This window comes from Neopelma chrysocephalum, unplaced genomic scaffold (assembly GCF_003984885.1).
Source record: "Neopelma chrysocephalum unplaced genomic scaffold, ASM398488v2 Primary Assembly neopelma1_23, whole genome shotgun sequence".
In the NCBI taxonomy this organism is placed as follows: Eukaryota; Metazoa; Chordata; class Aves; order Passeriformes; family Pipridae; genus Neopelma; species Neopelma chrysocephalum.
Window position 1 is genome coordinate 36,395,345 of NW_020897691.1, and position 24,377 is coordinate 36,419,721.

The window sequence follows — 24,377 nt, forward strand, 5'->3', positions numbered from 1 at the left end:
TGGTATCAGGGAATGGAAACTATGTTAAAGGGACTGAAGCCTAAAATCAGAGCGTCTTAAGCTTGTTCAGCTGCATTACTTTCCCTTCTTGTTTCTGATTCTGAATGTCACTGTTTCTCAGTCTCAGCCAATGCCTTGTGAAAGTTCCGCATGGTCCTGAGCACGAAGCTAAGCTTCAGGAGACAGCTCCTTCTCTCTTTTTGTGACTTCCCACAAAACCCACAGTGTACAAAATTAAAGGCTGAAATATGGCCCATCTTTTTTCCAGAACTGAACCAACAAAAAATCGTAGGGTGGTCATGCAATAGGCTTTGCAGGTTCCTGTATTTCTCTAGCTTAAAACTTACTAAAGCACTTTGAGGAGCAAAGAGGAAGAGATTGTGTTCAAACCAGACATCCATGACATATATCTCTAGAGCAGTTACAACTGAATTGAAGCTGTTATATATAATACTTGGGGTTAACAGGACCCATCCCAAAACACCTTAGTATTTTTTTATGTGACAAGTATCTGACACTTGCATAGCCTAGATCCTCTGGAATCTCTGGGTCATTTGGCCAGCTCAACAGTAAAGGCTTCATAAAACTGAAAGGTATACAGTGTACATAATTTAAATGGTTATGGATTCATTGATACTGTTGGGTTTTCGTTTTTTAAATTTTTAACAATTTATTAGTCCTGATATCACCCATTGTAAATTAGGATCTACCCATACAGAGATGGGTTTCCTGTCAAGGTCTCTAACAGAGGGAATAGCAATGCCCTGTGCTCCACCCATGTATGGCAGCACAAACACTCAGTGCACATTTGTGCCACCACCATCCATCATGTTCCCTCTGATCCACTCAGCTGCTTTCTGAAGACTCCAGCGGAGTCTCCTGTAGTCCATGGCAGTAGCTGGTCCTCTGAGACAGAGGAGAGCCACTTGCTCTCAGACACATCAGGCACTTTTCTGTGGCTGTAATGGGCAACACAGTGAGATCCATGAAGTCAAGGTGCTCACACAGTCATGACATTATCACTTCCAGCATTAAAACATTTTAATGTTTCCAGTCACAGACTGGTTTCACCTCCTACTCCACTTACCATAGTGTCAGCTCTGTAACACTGCAATCTCACCAGAGTCCTACAAAGCATTTCCTGGTCCCCCTTAAAATTAGAGACTATATTTCTTCACAGATATCATATTTTCACCCACCACGTTGCTTCCACTTCTACTGGCAATCCCAGACTTTTAAAATACACATCTTTCTGCAATTGCCTTAGTGCAGTTACACTGGAGTTTGATTACTGCCTTCACAAAGTCTCTCTTGCAAAGGTCTTTGGAATCTGTGCATGTGTTTTTCTTCTTTCTAGGCATAATTTATATGTTGCTGAATCATAAGTAAGCAAAGATGAGTAAGTGGTGCATGCCAGTCTCTGTTCTTATCCTCTTCAGTTTGTATACTTACAAGGCAGGGATGGGCAGGACTCATTAAAAAGAGGAAGAATTTATCTCTGAAACCTCAGACCAATCCTATTTATTTAGGGATAGTTATGAAAAATATCTTGCCTTATTTATCATGGTGGGCAAATATAATGGAAAAAACCATAATCATAAAACATATCTCAGTGCATAGCAGAACATGTCTTTCAAGTGGAAAGGATGAGATTAAACCTCAAAGCTCTCATTAATGCGATTGGAAGCTTGATGCCTAATTCTCCTTGATTATGCTAAAAAATTCAGAAAAAAAAAATCTCATTTCAGAAAGCCAGTTGGGGCTGCTAACAGATAAACATGCACTTTCCTGTCATCATTTGCCAAACTGAAGCTTTTAAATCAAGGAAGGAATAGTCAAGGACATCATAAACCTTTCCAAGCCTGCTTACATAACAGACAAAGCCTTTATCCCAAGTATGAAGAATTGTGTGTTCAACCACAATATAATAACCTTAACCTTGCCCTGTAGCTTGTTATTTTTATGTAAATTTTATTATCCAATATTAGCAGTTAATTATTATCACCTGAGGGTCTTTGTTAAAGAGGCAATTTTGCTTGTTAATGCATATATTTCCTGAAAACATTTGGGGGCACAGGGTTAGAAATTTCTCTTTTTCCAGAATAATGCTGCAAGCACCTTGTGGGAGCTAGATCCAGCACCTCCCCAAGGCAAAGGAGCTGCTGATGGCATTGTGAGCCTCACTGCTGGGTACCATTTCTTCAGCAAATAGAGCTTGCCTGTAATTTTTTAGGACATTTACAGTCTGAAAGTTTTGGTGCTTTCAGTGAGCTGCCTTTTTTTTTTCCCACTACAAAAGGGAGGCAAAGTAAGAAAAGGCCAAATAAATATTTAACGCCCATGGCCACATCTCATGCAGCTGGATGCTGGGCTGCATCTGCAGAGGGCAGAGAAGGACCTGCAATGTTTCATCCCCACACGGTGTGTGCCATGCTGTAAGTGGGAATAGCTGCCACCCTGGTGGGACAGGGACTCTTCTCCAATGCATTGCAAGGCTGAGGACACCAGCCAGGTGGTGCTTGACAAGTACTGCAAATGCTGGCCAGTGCAAATGGACACGTTAAACCCAATCTTCTTTGCAGAGCTCTCTGCTGACCATGGCTCATCCACCCCCCTAGTGCTCATAAGTATCCTGTAATTGTGTTGTCCCAGATGCCTGCTCTTCTGATACCTCTCCTCCCGCTTGGCATGCCATAGATTTTTAGAAAAGTGTCTTCTACAAAGCCTTCCTTTTGTCATTTTTTATAGTCTAAGGTGGTTTGTTTTTAAAATAACTCCCATTTCTCTGCGCCTTTGAGGGTCTGCTACTTCTGCTTAGTTTCAGTAGATCTGCTGCTCCTTATTATCTGCTCCAGTGCAATCAGAGAGAACCTTTTAAAATTTCATTCCCACCCCCTTCCCTTGAGGCAAAGAAATCATTTAGGCCTGCAGCAATATTAAAGTTCATCTGTCACTCCCTTTCTACTCTTATCTATCAATGACTGTACTCCCTCTGGGCTCTGTTTGTTGCCAAGAACATATTTAGGGAGTCTGTTATTTGTCTTTCCTTCTTTTGCAGGTTTAACTCCATCTTAGCATTTTATTTCCTTGTCACACCTCTGCAGCCATTTGGCTTTTGGCTCTCTCTCCATTCTCCTTCTCAGGAAGGTCCTGAGGTAAGTGGCAGAGAAAAGCCTGTGTGGAGTGAAAACACAGACCAAGCCAGGCCATGTCTTTCTCTCAGCTTCACTTGGATTTGGCCACTGATGTGGTAATTCCAGCTGTTTCTGTGCAGGCAGTGGTCTCAAGTGGGATGCCCGGAGACTTTCCTCTGCAGAGGAACCTCTTCACTGTTCTTCCCCAATATCCTTGAGGCGGGAGGGGAAAGTGCTTCTCTCTGATTACCTAAATTTCCATATCCCATTCCATTAATTTGACAAATTTTTGCCACCTGTCAAAAACAGGAAATTGGATTTGACCTAGATTATGATCTCTAAAAATAATTATTGGTCGCAAGCACTCCCATCTCTTTGTAATCTGAGTATTCATTATCATCTTGATTAATTCTGATGACAGGATGGCATAGGATACCCTGGAGACATGAGACTTCCTCATTTATCTAATTCTTAGGTTAAGTGTGAACACCTTCAGATAAGAAAAAATGTATAGCACTTGCACCGCTGCCATCAAACACTTTCATGCTTAATATAGTCTTTTAGCAAACTGGTGGTATTGAAACAAACCCCGTGCCTTTGTGTAGTCATGATATGATCTATTTTCTTTTGTAAATAGAGAAATTACACTCAAATGGGTAAACTAAAATGTTAAAAAAGCCAAATAAATTAAGCAGCCAAATAAATTCTAAAATATATGGAAAACCAGATTGTTTCCAAACTCACCAGCTACAAATTGATATTTGGCCACAAACTGGTGGTATCCCAGTTTTATTAATAACATTTAAAGATAGCCCCTTTCACACAAGTAAAATAACACATCTTAATTCATGAGAAAGCAGGGGATAATCTAGGACTTGATACTAGGTAGGTAAATAAAGTAAAAAATATTTGAAGAATTAATATCGACACATAGTTCTTGTTTTTATATTATTATGTTATACCTCAGGTAGGGATTTGAAAGGGTTATCTTCACCTGCTAGGGCCTCGAAGAGTTCTAGCCATGTAGTCTCTTTAGAAAGGTCATTTATGTATTTGTCTTTAAGAAATCAGATTTGTGCTATTGACTGCTAGATTGTGAAGGAATGAACAGATTCCTCCTGTCATTTCAACCTTCTGTTTTCATCCCCCTTCCTTTTGTTACAGGTACTTCCAATACCTATGAAGGCTCCCAGCTGCACTCAGGTCTCTCTGCTCCCCTTTGCCCTTTCCTGATATTGTATTTCTGGAAGGATCAGGTTGCAGGCAAGAGTCACTGAGCTCCAGGCTGCAGTTTTATGCCCAGTGTGAATCGCAGGCTAAGCCCTCTGGGCTTTCCTTACATTTATACAAATTAAAGGGAAAAAATGGGATTCTCAGTAGTGGCACGACATCTCCCCTGACCATGTTATGGCAGTAGCATAGAAACTCTTGCAATCCTTTGCATGCAGCCAAACCTTTGTCTCCTCCCTCTATTTTCCACCTAGTTTGCAAAAGCCTGTTTTTCTCCCTGACCTTTGGTTTGAGGTGCTGTAGTGCCCAATACTTTCACACATCAGCTGGCATACAAACCACTGACAGATCATGAAGGGAAGAAATACTCTCCCCTCTATCTCCCAGACAAGTTTCAGTTCTCCCACTTGTCCCTGACAAAGTTCCTAAATGTTACTGATGATCCAGGGGTTGGCCAAGATTACCCTGTTCATTTTGCACTCTTTGTCTTCATTGTTTCATGCCAAAGGCTCCAGATGGTGTCTGTACCATTGTGTATTGCATTTATTTTGTGAGCAGAGCCCAGGGTCGCCTGAGTCCATATGAACACCAGTCCTTGCTGTCTAATTAAAAAGACCTGCGGCTATTCCTTGTCCTTTATATCCAGAACAGTGACTTAGCAAATGAGAGTGCAATTATCATGATATTTACATTCCATCCCATTATGAAGCCCATCAACCAGATTTGCAAATTCATAGCACTACTGCTTTCTGGAGTTCATCCTGAGTAACTGCAAAATATACCTCATTACATTATTCTGTGAGATGAGCATAGTGGCAAGAAAAAAAGGGCCAATATGCACATAAAACCATTATTGGGCATATATGGGCAAAGTCTCAGCTAATGTAAATCAGCAGAGCTCTATTGAAGTCAATGAAATGACAACCTACATAAGCCACAAACCCAGCCCAGTACATTTGCTCACATGCATTAGGATCGTGTTTTGAGTCACGCATGGGGATTCTTATACATCTAGTCTGTTTCTATAAGCTCAGTATTTCTCTGGAGAGCTCATCCTTTCTCTCCTCAGCAGTTCTGATTGCCTCTCGTCTACCTGGGGGCTTCTCCAGGCTCCAGTTTAGGTGCCTGTGGTCTCCCTCTTCCTGCACTCTTCTGTTTCATTTCTAGTCTTCTGTAGTGTTTGCTTGCTTACCATTTGCACATCTCTCATTAAAAACTGGCCCTTGACAGAAAGAGATGAGCAGATGTGGGCAAGTAACGTTTTATACATCTGTGTGCTGCTGCTTGCTAAGGCAAAGTTTGCTTGGTGTGGATATAAACAAACGGAAAGAGCTTTCCTGTAACTTAGCATAGTATAGTTCTCGTCATAGTGAAGCAGCATAAATGAGGGTTCAAATTATATTGAGATGGAGGTTGAGATTTATAATTCTGCAGAGACTAAGAATAAAAACATAAATGCACTTTCATTTCAATGTGCCTTTATTCACTTGATTTAAAGCTACAGCAAGCTGAAGTGACCTTAAATCATCCAGGGCTTATACCATTAAAAAGTCACATGTGCAATGTTCATCTTCACATGTTTTAGAAACTTTCCAAATCAGCATTCACTGGAGACCATCAGCTTTGTGAGAGACTAAGATTAGGAGGATATGGACTGGAAACCTTCCTTTAAGCTCTAAGTCTGGATATCTGAATGCAAAGGAAAAAAACCTATTTGCTAAATCCTGATTTTATCTTCTAGCGTTCGCATTCAATGGCAAACTCCTTTGTTTAGTGCTGAAGAACTTTCTCTCCAGGTGGGAGGGTAGCGTCTTCTTGAGCCAAGATCCCTGCTGCTTGAAGATCAGACAGCAGGGGTAGCTCGGTTTAAGAGCCTGGCAGCTGGCACATTTTTCCTTCCCCCGCGGGAACTTGAGGGTTTCATGTTTTTTAACGCAATTCGCCAGCTGGGATTGTGTTTTCTGATAAGCAGTCAGATTAGAAACCACTCCATGTCCCCTTTTCTCCTTACTCCACCATCTCAGGCTGATATTTGCACACTCAGGTCCAACATCCAATGCCACAGTGGGGCTGCCACACCCCTGCATACTCACAAACCAAGGAAACTGCGTTGTGCCATTGTAATCTGCTGCTGTGGGCTTTTTTGTACCAATAGCCTCGAGTCCTTCACCAGAACAACAAGATGCAGCTCGACCATCAAGCAAGAATCCTTTGACCTGGACGGTGGATGATGTGATTTGGTTTGTGAAGGATGCAGACCCCCACGCTTTAGGTCCCCACGTGGAGCTCTTCAGAAAACACGTATGTAGAAGGCTGCCCTTACCACTTCTGGGTAATTTAAGTCCCAAGAGATAGCCAGTGCATGTCTCACATGTACTTTCAGCTGCCTTTGGCTGCTACAGGCAGTGTTTGTGCTCAATCAGGTTGAACACAGGGCCCTGCGAGGGTGGCTCTCTGGGGGACTTGTGCTGAGGAAAATTCACTTATCCCTTGAGAAGGTAGTCAAACACTGGAATGGGCTTCCTGGAGAGGTGGCCAATGCCCCAAGCCTGTCAGTGTTAAAGAGGCTTTGGGAAAGTGCCCTTAATAACATGTTGTAATGTGGTCAGCCCTGAATTGCTCAGGCAGTTGGTCTAAATGATCACCGTAGGTTCCTTCCAACTGAAACAGTCCTATTCTGTGCTATTCTATGCTATGCTATGCTATTCTATCCATTTATCCTTCAATGGGGGGACCCTAACAATGTCTTTAGAAAATGTTCACTGTTTGTTCCCAGCTACTCCAGCATAAATTGTTTCTATGCCAAGCCTACAAAGAAAGAAAGCACCGAGGATCTGGTGCTCATTTTTTGTTGTCAGATTGGCACAAAAACTTCCTCATCTCAATGACAATTTTTTTCACAGGATATCTATGATTTTTCTCTGGAGACCATTTTTATGTGTCTCCAGAGATTTAGCAGGAGAAACCTAAAACAGCCAAGCTTCTAATCTTTTTCCCCTCAGTATTACATAACTACATAACCAAATTTAACAGACCTGCTGACTCACTGGAGGATATGGTCGTTGCTTTTGTGATGCAATCTCCAGTGATGGAAATTATATTATTCATAATTAGTAAAGAGGAAGACTGTAGACTTGTCTGATCTGAAATTTCTTGTTCTGCTGCTGCACATGAAGTTGGCACCAGTGTATCTATTAGCATCTTTGGCCTTCTCCATCTGTCTTTGATCAATTCAGTCTGACTATGAGAAATGGATTTTATTGTAAAAGTGACATGTTTGTGTTCAACTGGAGGTCATAACTTTGAATGTAAGTGCCTGGACCTGGGTCTAAATGAGAGTTGCTCCCCAGCCCTGAGTCCTGAACAGCACCCCAGGTGCTGCAAAGCAAACGAGAGGGTTTGGTGACTAGGTCTCACTCCTTGCCATGTGCCAGCAACGATAGGTAGGAATGTAGGGCTACAGACAACAGCTGAGGGAGACAAATTATGGACTTTCAGCTACACTCTGGATGCAGGATTTCCAGATACTGAGGAGAGGAGGTGACTGAGGAGCAGATGAAAATGAAGATGAACACAGGCCTTAGTGTCTGCTTACCCTAAGAAGGTATTGAGGTCATCTGCCATTCTATAGACAGGCCTGTGGCATGAGAGCAACAGCAGGCACAGTGGTGTTAGGGCCAAATCTGCAAGTACAGGTCCGGTGCTGGCCTACTTTTCCTGCTTTCTGCAGAGAAGTCAGATCTGCCTTATAAGTTGATAATGAAAACATGGCCTATTTTGGTCATGTGGGCAACTAAGCAGATAAACAAGCCACCTTCAGATTTGAAGTAACTTGCTTTAGAATGAGTTTCTGAGAATACCAGCAGGGGCTGTGCATCATGCAAGACAGAAACATACATGTACATCCCAAAGGAAAAAAAAATACCAAACATGTAAAGTTTGTCTTGTAAATATGAAGAGTGCAAAAGCACTAGTTTTTTTTAGTTTCCACTTGTAGCAAAGTATGGCACGACATGCTTTTATGTAGCAGCAGGGCAGTGGCACGCTACAGGCAGTCATGGGCCAGCTGCACTAGAGCATGCCATGATACTGCAGCTGCTCTATGACTGAAGAGATCAAGCTAAATTACCACTAAAGACTGTCCCTGTCACCCTTCGCTGCACACCCAGCACCCAAAGGCTCTACTTATCATTGGTTTCCTTGTAAAATATGCCACAGGTGTGAGAACCTGGGTATGATTGCCACACAACTCAATTCAACTGCACCTTTGAGTTATATATGTCCCTGCAATTTTTCAGCCTTCAAACCTCATCTGGATTAGCACAAAGACCCCAGGGGTGAGAGACAAGTGATTAGTCCATTAACCTCAGCCATATCTTCCTGTATGTTCAATATTTATGTGAAGAGGGTGCATAATTTACTTAGAAGCACTTACTGTCATTGACAAGGCCCAGCTATTGCCCGAAATAGTTGCATTGGCAATCAACTCATCTGAGTTATGATACTGGGAGGGGGAGGCTGGTGGGACCAGCAGGAAGAAAAGCTGGAGGATGTATCCTGCATGCAGGCAGTGTGCTTTCCCACTGCTCTATTAGGCCATTTGGGTGTTGACCTCAGTCTCTGGAGCCAGCTTTTCCTTCATGCAGCCCACATCCTTCACTACCACAACAGGTCCTGCAGGACGACCTGGCTCTGTCTCTACTTTTTCCACCAGGAGCAAAAGCTTTTCTACTTGCCAAGACACCCAAGGAGCTCTGTCCCAGGTAGCCTCTGAGAGTGTCTACCAGAGACTGAGAAATGTCCTACTAGCTCCCCTCCACTGTTCCCTGCTCCCTCACCATGTCTGTGTACCAAGGAGAGCCAAGCTCGTTGATGACAGAGCTTTTGGTCTCATGGAAAGGAGCCATTGGCCTGGCCAGGGACCTTGTAGCAGCACTGTGCGCCATGCAGTGTTCTATCAGCAGGAAAGAGTTGGTGGAAAGAGTTGGTAGAAAGATTAGGGGAAGGGGAATGGCAAAGGGGAAAGAGTTACACTGGGAATTATCAGTAGAAAAGTCAAGCTGGAAGGGATTGAAGGAATGTTATGGTCTGACAATTTAATTATGGCCAGTGATTGGTGAATGCATCCATGAAGGGGACAAAAACTTTGAGTTTAACAAATTCAAATAGCTACCTATCTCTGACAGTGCTAGACTTAGATTTATGAGCACATGTCTTTCTCCAGATCTCAATTTCAAGTGTCTGAGCGCTGACCACTGAGCTGCCACTTGCTGCGCTCCTGTTGCAGGTGTTGGCCTTACCAGGGCTGGTGTCTGTTCATGACACTGTAGAATACCAAAGAAGGGAAAGACGTGTCTATATCCATATCCCAAGCATGATATAGATCCTGAAATATTTGATTTTACTCAGATTTAAGTACTTAAACACCCATGAAGGTGGGTACTTTCATCTCACTAAAAGAGAAAGAGGTGTCCCTCAATCTGGGGGACATCCACCACTGGCTGCAATTCTCGTTTGCATGGCACAGAGGTTGTTTAGGGGCTACTCTGCTTTTTGAACAATATCCTCAGAACAAGTGCTGCAAGAGGCCAGCACAAACACAGTAATACTCATTCATGCAGGAGGAAACTATATGTTCATATCCACGCTATCATGATTTCACAGCTCATATGTTTTCTGCGTCCATTGTCTTGCAGGAACACGATAATGATCTCCTGCAATATTCTGACTTGCAGTGTTCCAGATCTCAATGCATGTGAAACAAGCTAATTGCACTGATGGCACTGTATTTTACCAGCTCCTAACCTGGCTCAAGATCTTCTGGTGGGGCTATTGCAGATGTGGGGACCATGCTATCAAATTCTTCTTCTTTAAACTATTTTTAAAAGGGCTGACACAGTAACACTGTAAAGAAGTCAAGCCAAGAATCTGCACAGAGACATGGCTAATATGGGATATTTAATTGGATATAAATGCTCCCTTGGGCATACTGTTGTCATCCAGTTTCATTTTGACCCCTACGCAGTAATAATAATGGAAATAATAAAATGCTGAACTCAACATCTAGAAACAGCTGTCTCTGCACCTAAACCTTAACAGTGTTTTCCCCCATAGCACCACAGTTAGAGGAGATTTTTTTTTCTTATGCAAATAGTAATTATATATAACACTTATTCTCACTTTACCTTAGCTTCCTTAAGATAATGGGAAAGAGAGAGGGAAGGTGAAGAGGGTTTCTATTATGGATAGAGTGGGGGTTGCAAAATGAAGACCATTAATTTATTGAGTTAATCAGAAAGTGACCTTAACTGCTCATCAGCTAAATCACCTACTGAATGGAATGATAATGATCAGGGCAAATTAGGATCCATAGTATTGTTTAATAAGTAGACAATGGATCACAGTGGAAAGATCTGACCATGTGTATATGCATATATATGCATACACTTGTGATGTTTTAGCTCTGATGGTCCAAGTATGTAAGCATGCTGGAGACCGTGGGGAGGGCAAGTACTTTTTAGAAGATCCACTAATATAGTTAAGAAAAAAGAGACAAGCTCTGGGTCCAAGGAAGGACAGTATAGCTGAAAGCTTCTGTGTTCTACAGTTCATAGTGAAAGAGAGTGTTTCTCTGTGCACTCCGGCTACCTTGTGCTCAGTACAGTACTTTGTAATTTCACAAGGTTGTCAAGCCAACAGATCTGGGGTAAACAACTGAACTTGATGGCAATTCCATCCATTTACATGAGAGTTAAACTAAAATTTAACAAATTTTATTAATAAATGCAATGAAATGAGCAAGTTACTGCTGTTTTCAATTTAAGAAAAGAATCCATATATATATATATGGAATAGTGTATGTATATATGGCATATATATATATATATGGTCTGTACATGTATATACACGCCTCACCGGATATAAGTGTACTGGAGATATGTGAAACATGCAGATAGCAGGGGACAAAGCTGGAAGTGAGATCGAGAGGTGTGCTGTCAGCAGTTCCTGTGGCCACATCCCTTTCTCTCCATCACTCATTCCTTTCCCTCTAGGCTTTTCTAAGAACTAGGCTTAGAGCAACCCTGATTTTTAAAAAAATCTTCCTTTTAGTTGCAAAATAATTGAAAACCTAGAAAAATCTTAAAGTTCCTTGGAGAATAAAAGGTAGTATTTAATTAAACTCTCTTTTACATCTTCGTTCTAGCATACTTCAGATTTCAATTTTTTTAATGAAATTTCAAGATGCATGGCATTTCAGCTACCCCTAAAAGACATGCTGTTACTAATTCACCTTGTTTAATGTGTCAGAATGCAGTGGGGGAAAGGAGGTTAACACATTTGATTCTCTTTCTCTCTTTTGAAACCAGGAGATTGATGGCAATGCTTTGTTACTTCTGAAAAGCGACATGATCATGAAATACCTAGGGCTGAAACTGGGACCTGCGCTGAAACTGTGTTACCACATTGATAAGCTCAAGCAAGCCAAGTTCTAACAATTTCTTGAACAACAGAATCTGAGCTAAATCTAGATGGAAAACTAAAGGTAACATATTGCCTTACAGAAATGCATTCATTTGCAGATTGCTTTTCCCTCTTTTTTAACAAAGACTTGGTCTTTTTTAACATTTGTGCATTGTCACCTGTTTTTAATCCAATGGGATCTTTTGTGCTGCTTTGTGTTAATAATATGCCAAAAATTATATAATTACAATAATTATTTTGTATCATCAATATTATTATGATTATAGTAAGTCCTATTTTTGTAATCAGAAGTGGAAAATCAAAACCAAACATAGTTACAGCATATGCTGAGGACTGCCAAAAGACAAATGAAATGTTCCTCACTTGCCACGGTTCCACCTCGGAGGAGTAACCGCTGACCTGCATCGGCTGGGCACCAGCTACACTGTCCGTGCTCAAGGACTGAAAAAGTGCAGCATTTGGTCACCTACTGTCTGATGGGAGCTGTCTTGCACTATCTGGAAAACTTGAATTATTCACTTAAAAAAAAATTAAAAAAATTTAAAAAAAAAGAAAAAAAGGGAAAAAAGAGAGAAAAGAGAGTTTAAAAAAAAAATTAAGAAAGAAATAAATAATAGCGGGGGAAAGGTTTTTTTCCCAGCTAAGGTATTTTTCCCCGCTAGAGGGAGCAGCCCTAGCAAACTTGTGGCTGGAGCTATGATGCCGTTCTGTCTGATGAGCTTTGACCACCATGACTCTCAAAGCGAGCACATCCGTAAGTACCTCCAAGGAATCACAGACTCCCAGCAGGATAAGCGCGTTACCATTTACAGATAATTAATTCAAGAAAAGCCCAAATGCAGAGAGTGTTTCTGACAGGATGTTTCCCGTTACACCAAACGGGGGTGGACAGCTCCCACGGTGTCTGGCGTGCACAGCTGTTAGCTCCCTTCCCTGAGCTGTTCCAGTCTGGCACACAGCTTGTGGCACTCTAAGAAAAAAATTCTGGGCAGCATTTCTGGGTTTTTGTTTGCACCGTGAAAAAGAGAGGGAGCCAGGTAGGAGTGTTCCTCATGAGGACCCGAACACATCTCTGCACTTTGCAATAATGGTCAGGTCCAGGACAGATGCTGTAGGATTGGTTTCTGATTGCACCATGGTTTTCAGTACACAGATAGATGTGCTGGACTTTATGTCTCAAGTGAATTAAAAATTCACTTCTGCCTCTTACACAAATCTAAAAGGTGCCCATTGATACTCCATGTAGTCAGGGGGAGAGAACAGGTCTCAGGCTGAGGAAGTAATCTGTGGAATGGGTATGTTCTTGTTTTCATCTAAAAGGAGGACTGCAAGGGGACACATCCATATAGTTTAAACCCTTAGTGCATGACAAGGAGAGGCAGCAAGTGTTTTTAAGTCGTGCAGGTGATTTTAGAGCTAGTTGGCTCAGCTGACTTGAGAAATGGGGTCCTGATAATACACAAGACATCATGGCTATTCGACCCTGTTTATGTAGAAAAGAATGTTACCAAAAATACCTCTTAGAATAAAATTCAACTTGATGCATGTTGCTAGACTAGAACTCCTACCGAAAGATACCCATTCAAGGCCTAATCCTGAAAATCCTTAAAAATAGGAGAAACCATATCCTACAAGACTTTCACTAAATTCTTGGGGACTACTCCCCCAAATTAAAGAAGTTGTCACAAATTTGCAAGATTGGATCTTTACAGGACTGATCAGCTTTCAGCAAGTCCTGTCTGCATGCCAAAACACTCTTTAGGAATAGCTGAACAATTGTGTTAATTGAAAAGTCATATACTGTTGAATTATGTAATATATGAAACCCTAAATGTGCCAATGCTTGGAACACAACACCCAACCAACATAATTTTGTGTTTGTGGTATAAATAATGGAAATTCAGCTGTCTGGTTGAGGCAGAGGTGACTTTTCATCAGCATCAAACTTGTACAGTTGATTCTTCACTTTACATTTTTTAAAAAAATTGGGGGTTTTCCCAAAAAGATTCCCAAAATATGTAAAAATCTTGCTGTATTAGTAATATCACCTTCAGAGAGCCCTCAGACAATCTTTTTCTTTTTATTTCCCCATAATTTTGAACTTAGTTAACCTCTGTGCTTTTTCAAAAGGTGATTTGAATTCCTCCACTTTAAACCCCAGCTTGCTGTAATATATCAATAGTCAGGGCTGGTTAGACTTTATCAGATGGCTTCAATGCTGGAAAATCCCACTTTGTCAAAATCAAAACTCTTCATAAAAGCATGTCACTTTCTAACATTAAATTCTATTTAACTGAAACTACAGCTTTCAGTAATGTCAAAACATCATTTTGACATTTTGGAAGTAGAACATTTGTGTTCAAAGATTTTTGCATTTTTTTGTCTTTTCCTGGAGAATCTGTAGCCTCACATTTTATTCTGAGAGTGGGAAAAAAAGCCACCCCAGAACTAGGCTTCTGTGAATAAGAATCTTTCTCATTCTGTTCTGTGTCTCACCCCTTCCTTCCATCCCCCCACCTGCCTGCAGACATTACAGCCAAGAGGGCTGATAATACCAATGCAGTGTTAATAGACTCCATGGTGGTAATGATGTTCATACATATGATTCAATATGCTTAAATAGTTTTCATGTATGTATCTGATGTGTACAGTCAGTGGTGCTATCTTATTTGATATGACACTTGTAGGTACATCAGGACTGCCCAGGCCACGAGATTTAATGTTCTGTTTTTCACAGGGGAGGCAGTAAGAGGATTCATTTTACACATAAGTAATGCTTGTAACAAAAATTCCTCATTGTATGGTGTTTTTGTTTTTTGTTTGTTTGTTTGTTTGTTTGTTTTCACTGAGAGGCAATTAGGAGACAAATATTACTGCAGTAATATTGCAATTGTAAATAATTTTTCTCTTTCAAGTCTTATTAGTGAAGGTAGTTAAGCAGCTCTGCTGTGCTGAGGGTGTCAGGCCTTTTCCTCAGAACAGGCGCTGAAGAACCAGAACATGCATGTCAGCTGCTTCTCCATTGCCTGCTGCTCTAGATATCACTTGTACAAATTACTTCGCTTGCTATTCCTTTTCCAGCTCTTGCTTCAGGCTGTAGCCAACCCAGTTGTTCCCAACAGGTGGGTGGATGTGTGATACCTTTAAAAGCAACACATGTGCCTCTTTTTTACTTCTAAGCACTAATAGCTGGATCAAAAGACACTTTGGTTGCTTCAGGCAGCTTCAATTGTTTGTGAGCATTCACTATTTTTTTAAAAAAAGAAGCAAGCAAGCAAAGTCCATGGACTTGGGGACCACTTCTCCCTTGCTCAAATGACAGTTACAAGGTGTTGGGAGCACAGAGACAGTCCTCCCTGGCAGACCATCTTCTTGCACCTAGCATGGCTGACCAGCTCCACATCAGGTGCCAACACAGGCCACCCACACTGCTTTCCCATCCACCTGACATCACATTCTCTTCTCTTGCACCAGCAAACGCCTCCTTTCCTAGCCAGACCTAATTGAGTTTCAAGAAATGCCTCTGGGAATACCTCCACTTCTCAGAGCCCACTGTCTTGCTTGGCAGGCTGAGGAGTGCAGCAGCCTTTGCAGCACTAGCAGCTTCACATAGTGTGATTAATGCAGGCAGGCACCCTTGGGACTGGCATGTAAAGCATCACCCTGGGCTGTTATTACCCTTAAATTGATTGCTGAATTTCTATAGGTTGTCAGCAGTCTTCCTGAGTTACACTTCCTTCCTTCTTAGAGAATAGATGGCTGCAAGAGATTAAACAGAGCATTATTAGCAAAACCAGCAATAATTAGCAAAACAACAAGAAAATGGCTGATAAAGTTTTTGTGTTGGATCAGCAACAGGAGCACACACCATCCTCCGAAGCCCGGCCATGACTGCAGTAGTTATGGATGGCCTTTCCTCTTGCCCTAGCACAGCCACCCCATGGTCCCTTCCTGCCCATGGGGTGCAGCACCCTCCCATCCCTCACTGTGTAGTCTGGGGGCTGCGCAAGCTCAGGGAGGAATCTGTCAGCTCTTACCTCCCCAAAACATAACCAAAATCTTCAGTTAATTAGTTAGTGCCTTCTCTCTTTTTTCATTTGTATGGCTTCTATTTGAAAAAAGACATCAGGAGGGGGATCTCCCAGGTCCTTCCAGGAATGACCCCTCAGCTCACCATGTGAAGGAGCATCTCCAGGGTCAGACATCCACCTGGGTACAACTGGTCCTCTGTTGGCACAGGAGAGGGAGGCAAGAATTAAATGCCCCCTTTTTATTAATTAAAATTAAATGCTTTTCAGGCACTTCTGCTCTCTGAAATGCAGCTTCCCTCCCCAGAGCCAGTTGGTTGGCTCTTCCTCAAGCATCAAGGAGGGAGGCAGAGAAGGTGCCCAAAAGGACTGGCTGCTTCTGGTTCATTCCAGCAAGGCAGCAAATATGGAAGGACCAAAACCAGCTGCTACCCTGGTTTGTAACTGGGTTCACTGGAAAGAGGTGTTGTGCCCTGGGATTTGGTCTGAGGGGTTTTGCTGTCCCAAATTCAAACATATTTGTCAGAGAAAGCAGGCAAGTTGTTGCACACATTGCCTCGGATACCTTGCAGTATTTGCATGCTGTTCTCCAATCCATGCTCCCTTCATGGGCAGTTGGAAATCGATTCCCTTGGAAATCTAGAATTTTGCTTGAAAAAAAATCACTTTTATTCACTGCCAAGAGTTAAACATTATGGAAACACGTCTGCTAACAATTTGTTTTGCGTAATTTGTACTAATGCTAATAAGCAACAGCTGCAGCACTTCCTGTTGTAAATTCTTTTGTGGTTGCAGTGGAATTATCACATCTGTACTTCACAAATCTGATAGATTCGAGCACAGCTCTCTCATACTGGCCCCAGCTCCAGCAAATCCCTATGCCTCAGAAGTATGGCTACACAAACAAGTATTTGTAGTCTCTGTCTCCCTTTACTCCCAAAGCCTCCACTCCTCACAAGTACCTGGAGCAAGAGGGATTGGAGGAGTGGAGGGAAGGAAGAGATGTGGTAGCCTGGGGGTCAGCCAGTGCATATATAGTGTGGTTGAAGTGGATTGTTTTCAGCAGAGATATCACTGACCAGCCAGGTTTATTGCAGTTCAAGCAGACAGGTTTTGGTCAAAGGCTAAGTACAGGAGAAATGTGATTTATTAAAGAAAAAGAAAGAAATATGGGTGTGCAATATACTGCCGCCATAAGACTTAAGCATAAGAAACCCAAGAATCTTTCAACTGTAATCTAAAGAAAAATGTTTCCCTCACTCAAGATGCTAAATAAAGCATATTAGGCCAAACCCAGGTCCCACTGAGGTCCACATACGTTATTCTATTGAATTCATAAGACAGAGGCTTGGCTCATAAACCAGGTCAAGCTTCAGCCACGTCCCATAGTAACTAGAGCCTAACAAGGTATTTCATCCTCCCTTACAAAGGGTGGAGACAACCTCTGCTGGCTAGCCCCCTCTCCCCTCCTCCCAGGAGCGCTGCTAGCTTCCTGGTAGAGAGTTCTTCCAGCTGCACCTCTACCTGATCCCAACACCTTCTCCAGTTAGCTTTGCATTTTAGCTAAGAGTTTCATAGAGGGTGGTTTAAGTTTTCCACTTTGGAGCAAACCAAAGCCTGTGCCCTGAGGATTTCAGCCGTGCCACTAGGCAGAAACTTGCCCTGATTTGAACATGACTTCACCGGGAGATTTCCACACATTCCTGAGGCAAAGCCTGAGGTGGGATTTAAAAATAAAACTTTCCAAAGTGAGTCTCAGTGACCCACAATTTTTGGCTCCTTCAGCATCCATGGCACTTCATAATACTTCAAACAGTTGAGTCTCTTGGTAGTGCCATAATCTGACAGGGCTTCAGAAGAGACTCCATCTCTGACTACAGTGTCTTGCTCCTATTGGTCTATGGGAAGCTGCCAAAAAGAAGCATTTGAGGCTGGACAGGAGAATGAGTGTGTGTATGTTGCTCAGAGAGGCTTGTCTGGCTGCACAGACAGGCTGTGAAGTAAGTGAAATAATAGCATGGTAAAGCAGCTAGGAAGGATGTCCTTCAAAAATGGGGAAGTCCCAGGCTTCACTGGAGTTCCACGGAGTTTGTGCCCTGTTGCCAGGTCTGTATTGAACTTGCTCTGCATAGCACAGTATGTGTTTATTACCCAGAGTCTTCCATTAGTGCTATATAACACTGGGATCACGCTACCCTGTTTGAACATAAAATACATGCAACCAACTTCATATTGTCAGATATCTACAAAAGAGTGGGGAATGGGAAAAACCTGCGCACAGGAATGAGGACATTTCAGAGTGGAGCAGTTTCACAGCTTACAGCACCTTTCAGCTGAAACACAGAAGGAGAGAAAAAGAACTTCTGAATTGCAGTGAATCCAAGCCAGTGAAAGAACAGTGATTAATTTTATCCCTCACTTTGATGGTTTCCTGACCTGTAATGTGTTTTATGGCCCTGTATTTGCTGTAGTGGCAATATGGTGAATTGATCCATATGTACAGGTTCCACTGTCTCTAAAAACTATCTGTCTTCTTCATGCCTTTTCTAATATGCTGTAGCATCCCAAAAGCTTCTTATCAGCTTGGTAAGAGTATTTAAAGAAAAACATATTTTCATTTCTTTTCTTTTTTTTTTTTTTTGTGACACAAAAACTTTAGAAAGCAGCTGTAACCACAGCTGTGTAACAGGTCAACATACACCAGCTTTTCATTTTATACCTCTCAGAAACTTTGTAGTAAAAAATCTGTTGCTTACCCAGTCTATATGCTTACAAGAAACCAACTTAAATTCCAGTCTTCCATTGACCTTGTAAATGGAAGTGTTAAATATAATAGAGTTATTTACTCTGTAAATTTAGTAGAGTTATTCTGCTTTTTTACTTGTGTAAATGAGATCAGTATCTCATTTGGTAGATCTCCTCTGACAATACTAGAAGTTTAAACGCAAACTGTTTTGGCTGCTGTTATCAAAACTCACTATCGGTGTTCGTGTCACGACGACGTATAGGGATTGTGTCTAGTGGTGTGCAGGCATACTATGAGACACTCAGCCTGCCTCAGAGAGCTGACAGCTTCATAAGGCAAAAGAGACAACCTAAGGAGAAGAGTTTCCTAGAGGCAATTTTCCCTCCCTATTGCATATAAATGCTGAAAACAGATAGAAGTCAATGGCATGAATTTCCCTCAGTCATGTGAGTGGAACACTGAGAAAAATGAAGGAAAACTTCTATGAAGGCAAACAGTATTGCCTTCTTCTGTTAAACCTCCACTGTTAAACCTGACCATTGGTGAAGCCAGGAGTCTGAACCGAGACCTTCTGGTCAAATCTAGTGCCTTACCCATAAGATCATCTGCTCTCCCTGTATTCCAGCTTTTCTCTGTGCTGTCCACATCTGACTTACTCCTCACACAGCCCTTACTTGCATCTACCTTATGCACCTGAAAAATAGCACCCAAATGGGCCTTTTAAGGTCAATTAGTTCTTCACCCTGCCCTCACTCTTCTCTATCTCAGTCTTCCTCTGCTATCTAGTCTTTTCCCTGGAACTTCCTATCCCTTTCCATTCCTATCCTTCCACTGTAGTTACTTCCATTTTTTGTCCTCTGTTCCATTCTTGCAGCATTGCTTCCTTTCCTTCCTTTCCATCTTTCAGTAAACATGGATGTCACCTTTACCCCTGCTGCAACTCCCTCTCTACCTTTTGGCTTTTCCCTGCTCTTTCATTTCCCCTCTCTCTAGTTTTCTGCAACACTTTCTTTTCTTTCAATCAAGTGCCCTTCACAGGCAAGTCTTGTACCTGTTCTGCTGTGACAAAGACTACCATTCACTGACATCTTTAAATTAGGTTGTCTGTATATTTTTGACATACCCTTCCACTGCCTTCATTCACCAGCATGAAAGGCACTTTTTGAGGATGGTTTTTAACTAGTTCACTGATTACTATTTGCAATAAATACCTCATTAAAGGCTCATCACTTTTATGCAGGGTGAGTGCAGTTTCCCCCTCCAGCTTCCATCTTTGCCTGAGCTGCCTATTGATATCCAAGCTGCTTAAATGCTCCTTGTTTTGAACAGTCTCAGTTACACTGCTCACTGGGATGAATCCTTGGCTCCCACCCTGTTGCTGATGGCCACATGGACCAGGCTTGGACCTGTGAATGGCACACCATTAGGCAGGTGTGGGCATCGATGTGTGCTGAGCACAGAGCCACCAGCATTGCTTCCTCAGGCCTGGAGAAGGTCCAGCCTGCTTTCAGCCAACATCAGAAAGTTGGTTGGAAAGAAGAGGTGCCATTGTCAATGATAAGGGCAACAGAAGGTAGGAAAGAGCCATTAGGCTGGAAGAAGAAGAGAAGTGGTGTTGGCCAGCTGGAAGGTGGTGGTGGGATAAACAAAAGCAGCAGTGAGGGAAGGCCATGCTTGTAAACCTACATTAAGAATGTGAGAAAATCTATGTGGCAACTGGCACTTCAATATTTACAGCATCATCCTTCATACTGAAAGACATGCAATAACGCAGGGCAGATTCACACATGGATGCACAAGTGTGTGTTTAGAGTAATGACTGTAGCTTCTGTGGGGCTCCTGCATACTTCTACCAGTGGGAATGAGATCAGATATTGGCTCTGGGTCTCTGTTTCCAAACAGTGCAAAGGATGAGAGCAGAACAGTTTCTATCCAGCTGGAAAGTGGCAGCCTTAAATCAGGCCACAAAATAGATCAACTCCTGCTTACACTTTTTTTTTTTTTTCAAATGCTGCACTGAACTCTCTTCCAGCTCCTTACCATTAGCTTCCAAGGCTAGTGAAGCATTTACAGGGATTTTTTGATGTATGTGCAGCTATCAGGTTTTGTGTTGCTAATTGGGCTCAAAGTGTGTTAGCTTTGATTTTTAATGTTCTGTAATTTGCTAGATAAGCCTCAGTTTCTGTAGCAGCTATATAAGTGGGCTGCTTTCATCACATCTTGGAGATATTTTACAATGTTGGACTTTTTACATATCTACTAACCTTGAAAGGTGAATGACATCTCTTTCTCAGTACTGTACAACCCTAGGAATAGATATTTTGTGACAGACATCAGATATCAAGCGACTATGTAACTATTTTAATTTTTTCAAGCATATACAAAATCTGCTAGAGAGAATAAAACCTGAATATACAAGCAATTCAGTTACAATCAAGATTCAAACTCACACTGTGTTGCATTCTGTCACCCCCAAATTTATTACAGCCTAGACCACTTAGTACAGATAGACATAACATCTCCACATCTCACATCATTAGAAAAACACATTTGTGGCTGCTCTCATCCAAATCCCAAAGGAGATAACAGGACCCTGTCCAGCACATGGCATAGGCTTCTCCTTGGTGACTGCTCTCAAAACAGAGAAATCAGTACACGTACAGTAGCTCACCAGGCATCCTTCACCTGCCAGTGTGCATATTAAACATAGAATGTAAATAATGAGATTTCCTATATAATAAAAATGTGCTGTCATGATAAGATTATGGGCTTGAATGATGCTGACTTGACTCATCAAACTATTCTATGATTCTGTTCTATAGTTCTATGACTTGACGTGATGTGTAGGTAAGGCTGATGTCTTTTGAAAGTCCTTAGCTCAGACTCTCCCACCTCTTTTCGTTGTTCAGTTTGATTTTACTCGAGTTGGCACTGCCACACTGTTGTCACCAGGCTCCAACTCTATTCTTGATGGCAAAAGCTGACAGGGTTTCTTTATTTATACAGGAAGTATAACATTGCTAGCAGCAGCCCCGTGGATTGTGATGTAAATGATGCTGCTGCCTGAGTGCCTCCTTGGAAAGAAAAGACCATGTCAGCTCCCTCGGTGCACCCACCTCTGCCCCCAAAGGCGATGATGCCCTATCCCCAGTGCACAGCACCACCCAGCTTTACAGGGTGCCCTGCCGCGTAAACCTTCCTGAGCCGCTTCTTTCCTGATGCTGATATAAATCTAGACCATCCCCACCAGCATCAGAGCAAGGCTTCCGATGTCACGCTCACTGGTGAACAATCAGGATTTCTGTATTCATCTTTTACACATCTTTGCCTTGGCACTGGGTTTTTTTGTTTGTTTGGTTGGTTTTTTGTTTGTTTTTTTGTTCTTTTCTTTCTTTCAATGAGAGAGGAACAAGAAACATCTTACCCTGTGAGCAGTTTCAAGGTCCCCATGCAGCAATGCAGTTCTGTGCCAGTTGATGCCAAGCCTGCGCATTTGTATCACTGCCATGAGCCTTGAGCTTTGTCTCAAGTTGAATGCTCAACATGCTGAATCTAGGTGATTTCTAATTCTGGTAAGCCTAATGTTCATTCTGCTGTCCACTCATTTTCTATTATTGTCAGGAGGTGATAAACAATTTGGGTTGCGTTGATGCCTACACAGGTTTAGATGACTATAACTTTTCTCCATTTTTGACCAAGAATTCTTACTAAAGACGACATACAGGATATATTATTAATTATGCCAGGATTACCATATGATGCAAACAATAATTGGAGAAATGACATCTGTCCCTTAGTTCTACTTATTGGAAAAGCAATGTAAACCCTTTCATACTTTGCTGTTTCTTAGCTATCAAAACCTCCCCTAATAAACCATCTCTAACAGTGAACATTGCATTATATGGAATAGTTTTGTATTCACTTTGCAAATATGCAAACCAGGGAGAAATGAGGTAAAATGAATGTGGAACTTAAGGGTGGGAATAGCATGTGAATAAAATGTCTGGAGTCCCAGGAGTGGCACAATTATGACAAACAGCATATGAGCATTGCTCTCACCCTGCCTCAAAGGGTTTTATTGAAGTGATTTGTCTTCAGCTGTGGAGGTGTGTGCCTTTCTGCGTGTATGTACTCACTGGTATGATGTACGTACACAGATATGCACCTGCCCACCACATGTACACCTCATACATATTCATGTATCCAAGCAAAATAATAACTGTCAATTTAGCATGTTCTATATGGGTAGGTCCAAAATATTCATTCTTCATGTGTGCAGTGTTTCAATACATATGCAACCATTTACCAAATATAGTGTCAAACTGTGATTCCTTTTTTATTTCTTCAGCCATTGTTCTTTATTAACTGCAACTTATTCCTTCCAGTTGTTTCTCTGTCACTATTTAGAGGCATGTTCTAATGTATAGCTGTATATTGCCTGTTCTGTGTGCTATATGCTACTGTTTAAATATTAATTAAGCTGAGTATTACTGGTCTAAATGTTCTTAATTTTGTACAACAGACTTTTGCTTGGGTTTCACAGTTCGATGCAGTATGTTTAAGACTGTAGTATGGAAGGGGGACCGTCTGTGATAAATAAAAAGGTCTCAAACCTTCAGATTTATGTTTCATAGAAAAAGCCAGTACTTGCTTTTACTATTGCAAAATTATTTCTGTATTTTTTAATAAAGGATTGGATTTATTTGGTTCTATGTCTGTTTTATCTAATAAACCTTATTTTTTAAATAAGAACCTGGACTCGGTCTATACACATCTGCTGTGTTCATTGTGTTCAACACACAACAACACACAAAGCACTTTCACCTACCACATTCCCTGTGGCTGAGCCTGCAGCTCTGCTAATGCTAGAATTACCTCCTAACCTGATCAGTGCAGAACTAATCTCACATTTTGATTCACATTTCTCTGCTATGCAAATAAGAGACAGATACTGAGGTGTCAGCCTGTTGATAAATCCACACTGCGATACATTAGCTTCAATGCTCATTTGCAGGCCAAGCAGTTTCTTTGGTTCTCCACTGAATTAAGGCTAGGGTGTCAATTTGAAGCAAGGGTACAACACACAGGCAGATGCCTAATCCCTCAGGCTGCATCTGCATGGGCAGACCCTGCTCTCATTTGTGTTGATGTAAATCTGAGGTGGCTCAGCTGAAGTCATTACTGTTATTCTGGATTTACACTGGGGAGAAAACAAGAGTAAAATTTTTCCCAAGACCAAAATATTTCAAGGTTGATCTGCCCACTTTACACACTGGCAGCTACTGGAATACTCTATCAATGTCTCAATGAAAAGCCTGAAAAAGAGCCAAAAAAATCTCAGCTCAACTACCATTAAGAAACTTTCCCTAGAAAATAAGAAATATTTTCTCTGTTATGTAGAGTCAGCTCTAGCTATCCAACTAATACATTGCACTGAATGATTCCCCTCTTTTTTGCCCTTTAACTGCATTTTCCTCTATGTTGCTTTCAGCAATACAGCATGATGAAGTTTCCCTTGAAGTCAATTTGCCATCCACATCTGCAAAAGCAAGAATAGGCCCTGAATAATAGTCTTTGGGTCCTATCTTCTTTTTGCTCTCCATAATCAGATAGAAATAAGGTGCACAACCTAATATCACAGAAAAGGTAGATGAACATATCCAAGGGACTCCACTAAACAAAAGTGGGTTTAGGACACCCCTTGATTTTGTTGATTCTGGCCCCTCTTTATGAATCCTGAATTTAAGGTAGACTTCA

At 41.7% G+C, this 24,377-nt stretch overlaps 1 protein-coding gene across 1 annotated transcript in view; it reads left to right on the forward strand.

The window, feature by feature from the left end:
* The window catches only part of SCML4 (Scm polycomb group protein like 4), a 68,584-nt gene extending 56,164 nt beyond the window's left edge, over positions 1 to 12,420 (forward strand). The window contains exons 8-9 of the mRNA XM_027693831.1: positions 6,520 to 6,665; positions 11,732 to 12,420. Coding sequence (XP_027549632.1) covers positions 6,520 to 6,665; positions 11,732 to 11,857 — 272 coding nt within the window. The 3' untranslated portion in view covers positions 11,858 to 12,420. The remainder of the gene's footprint in view (positions 1 to 6,519; positions 6,666 to 11,731) is intronic.
* Positions 12,421 to 24,377: the final 11,957 nt, after the last annotated feature.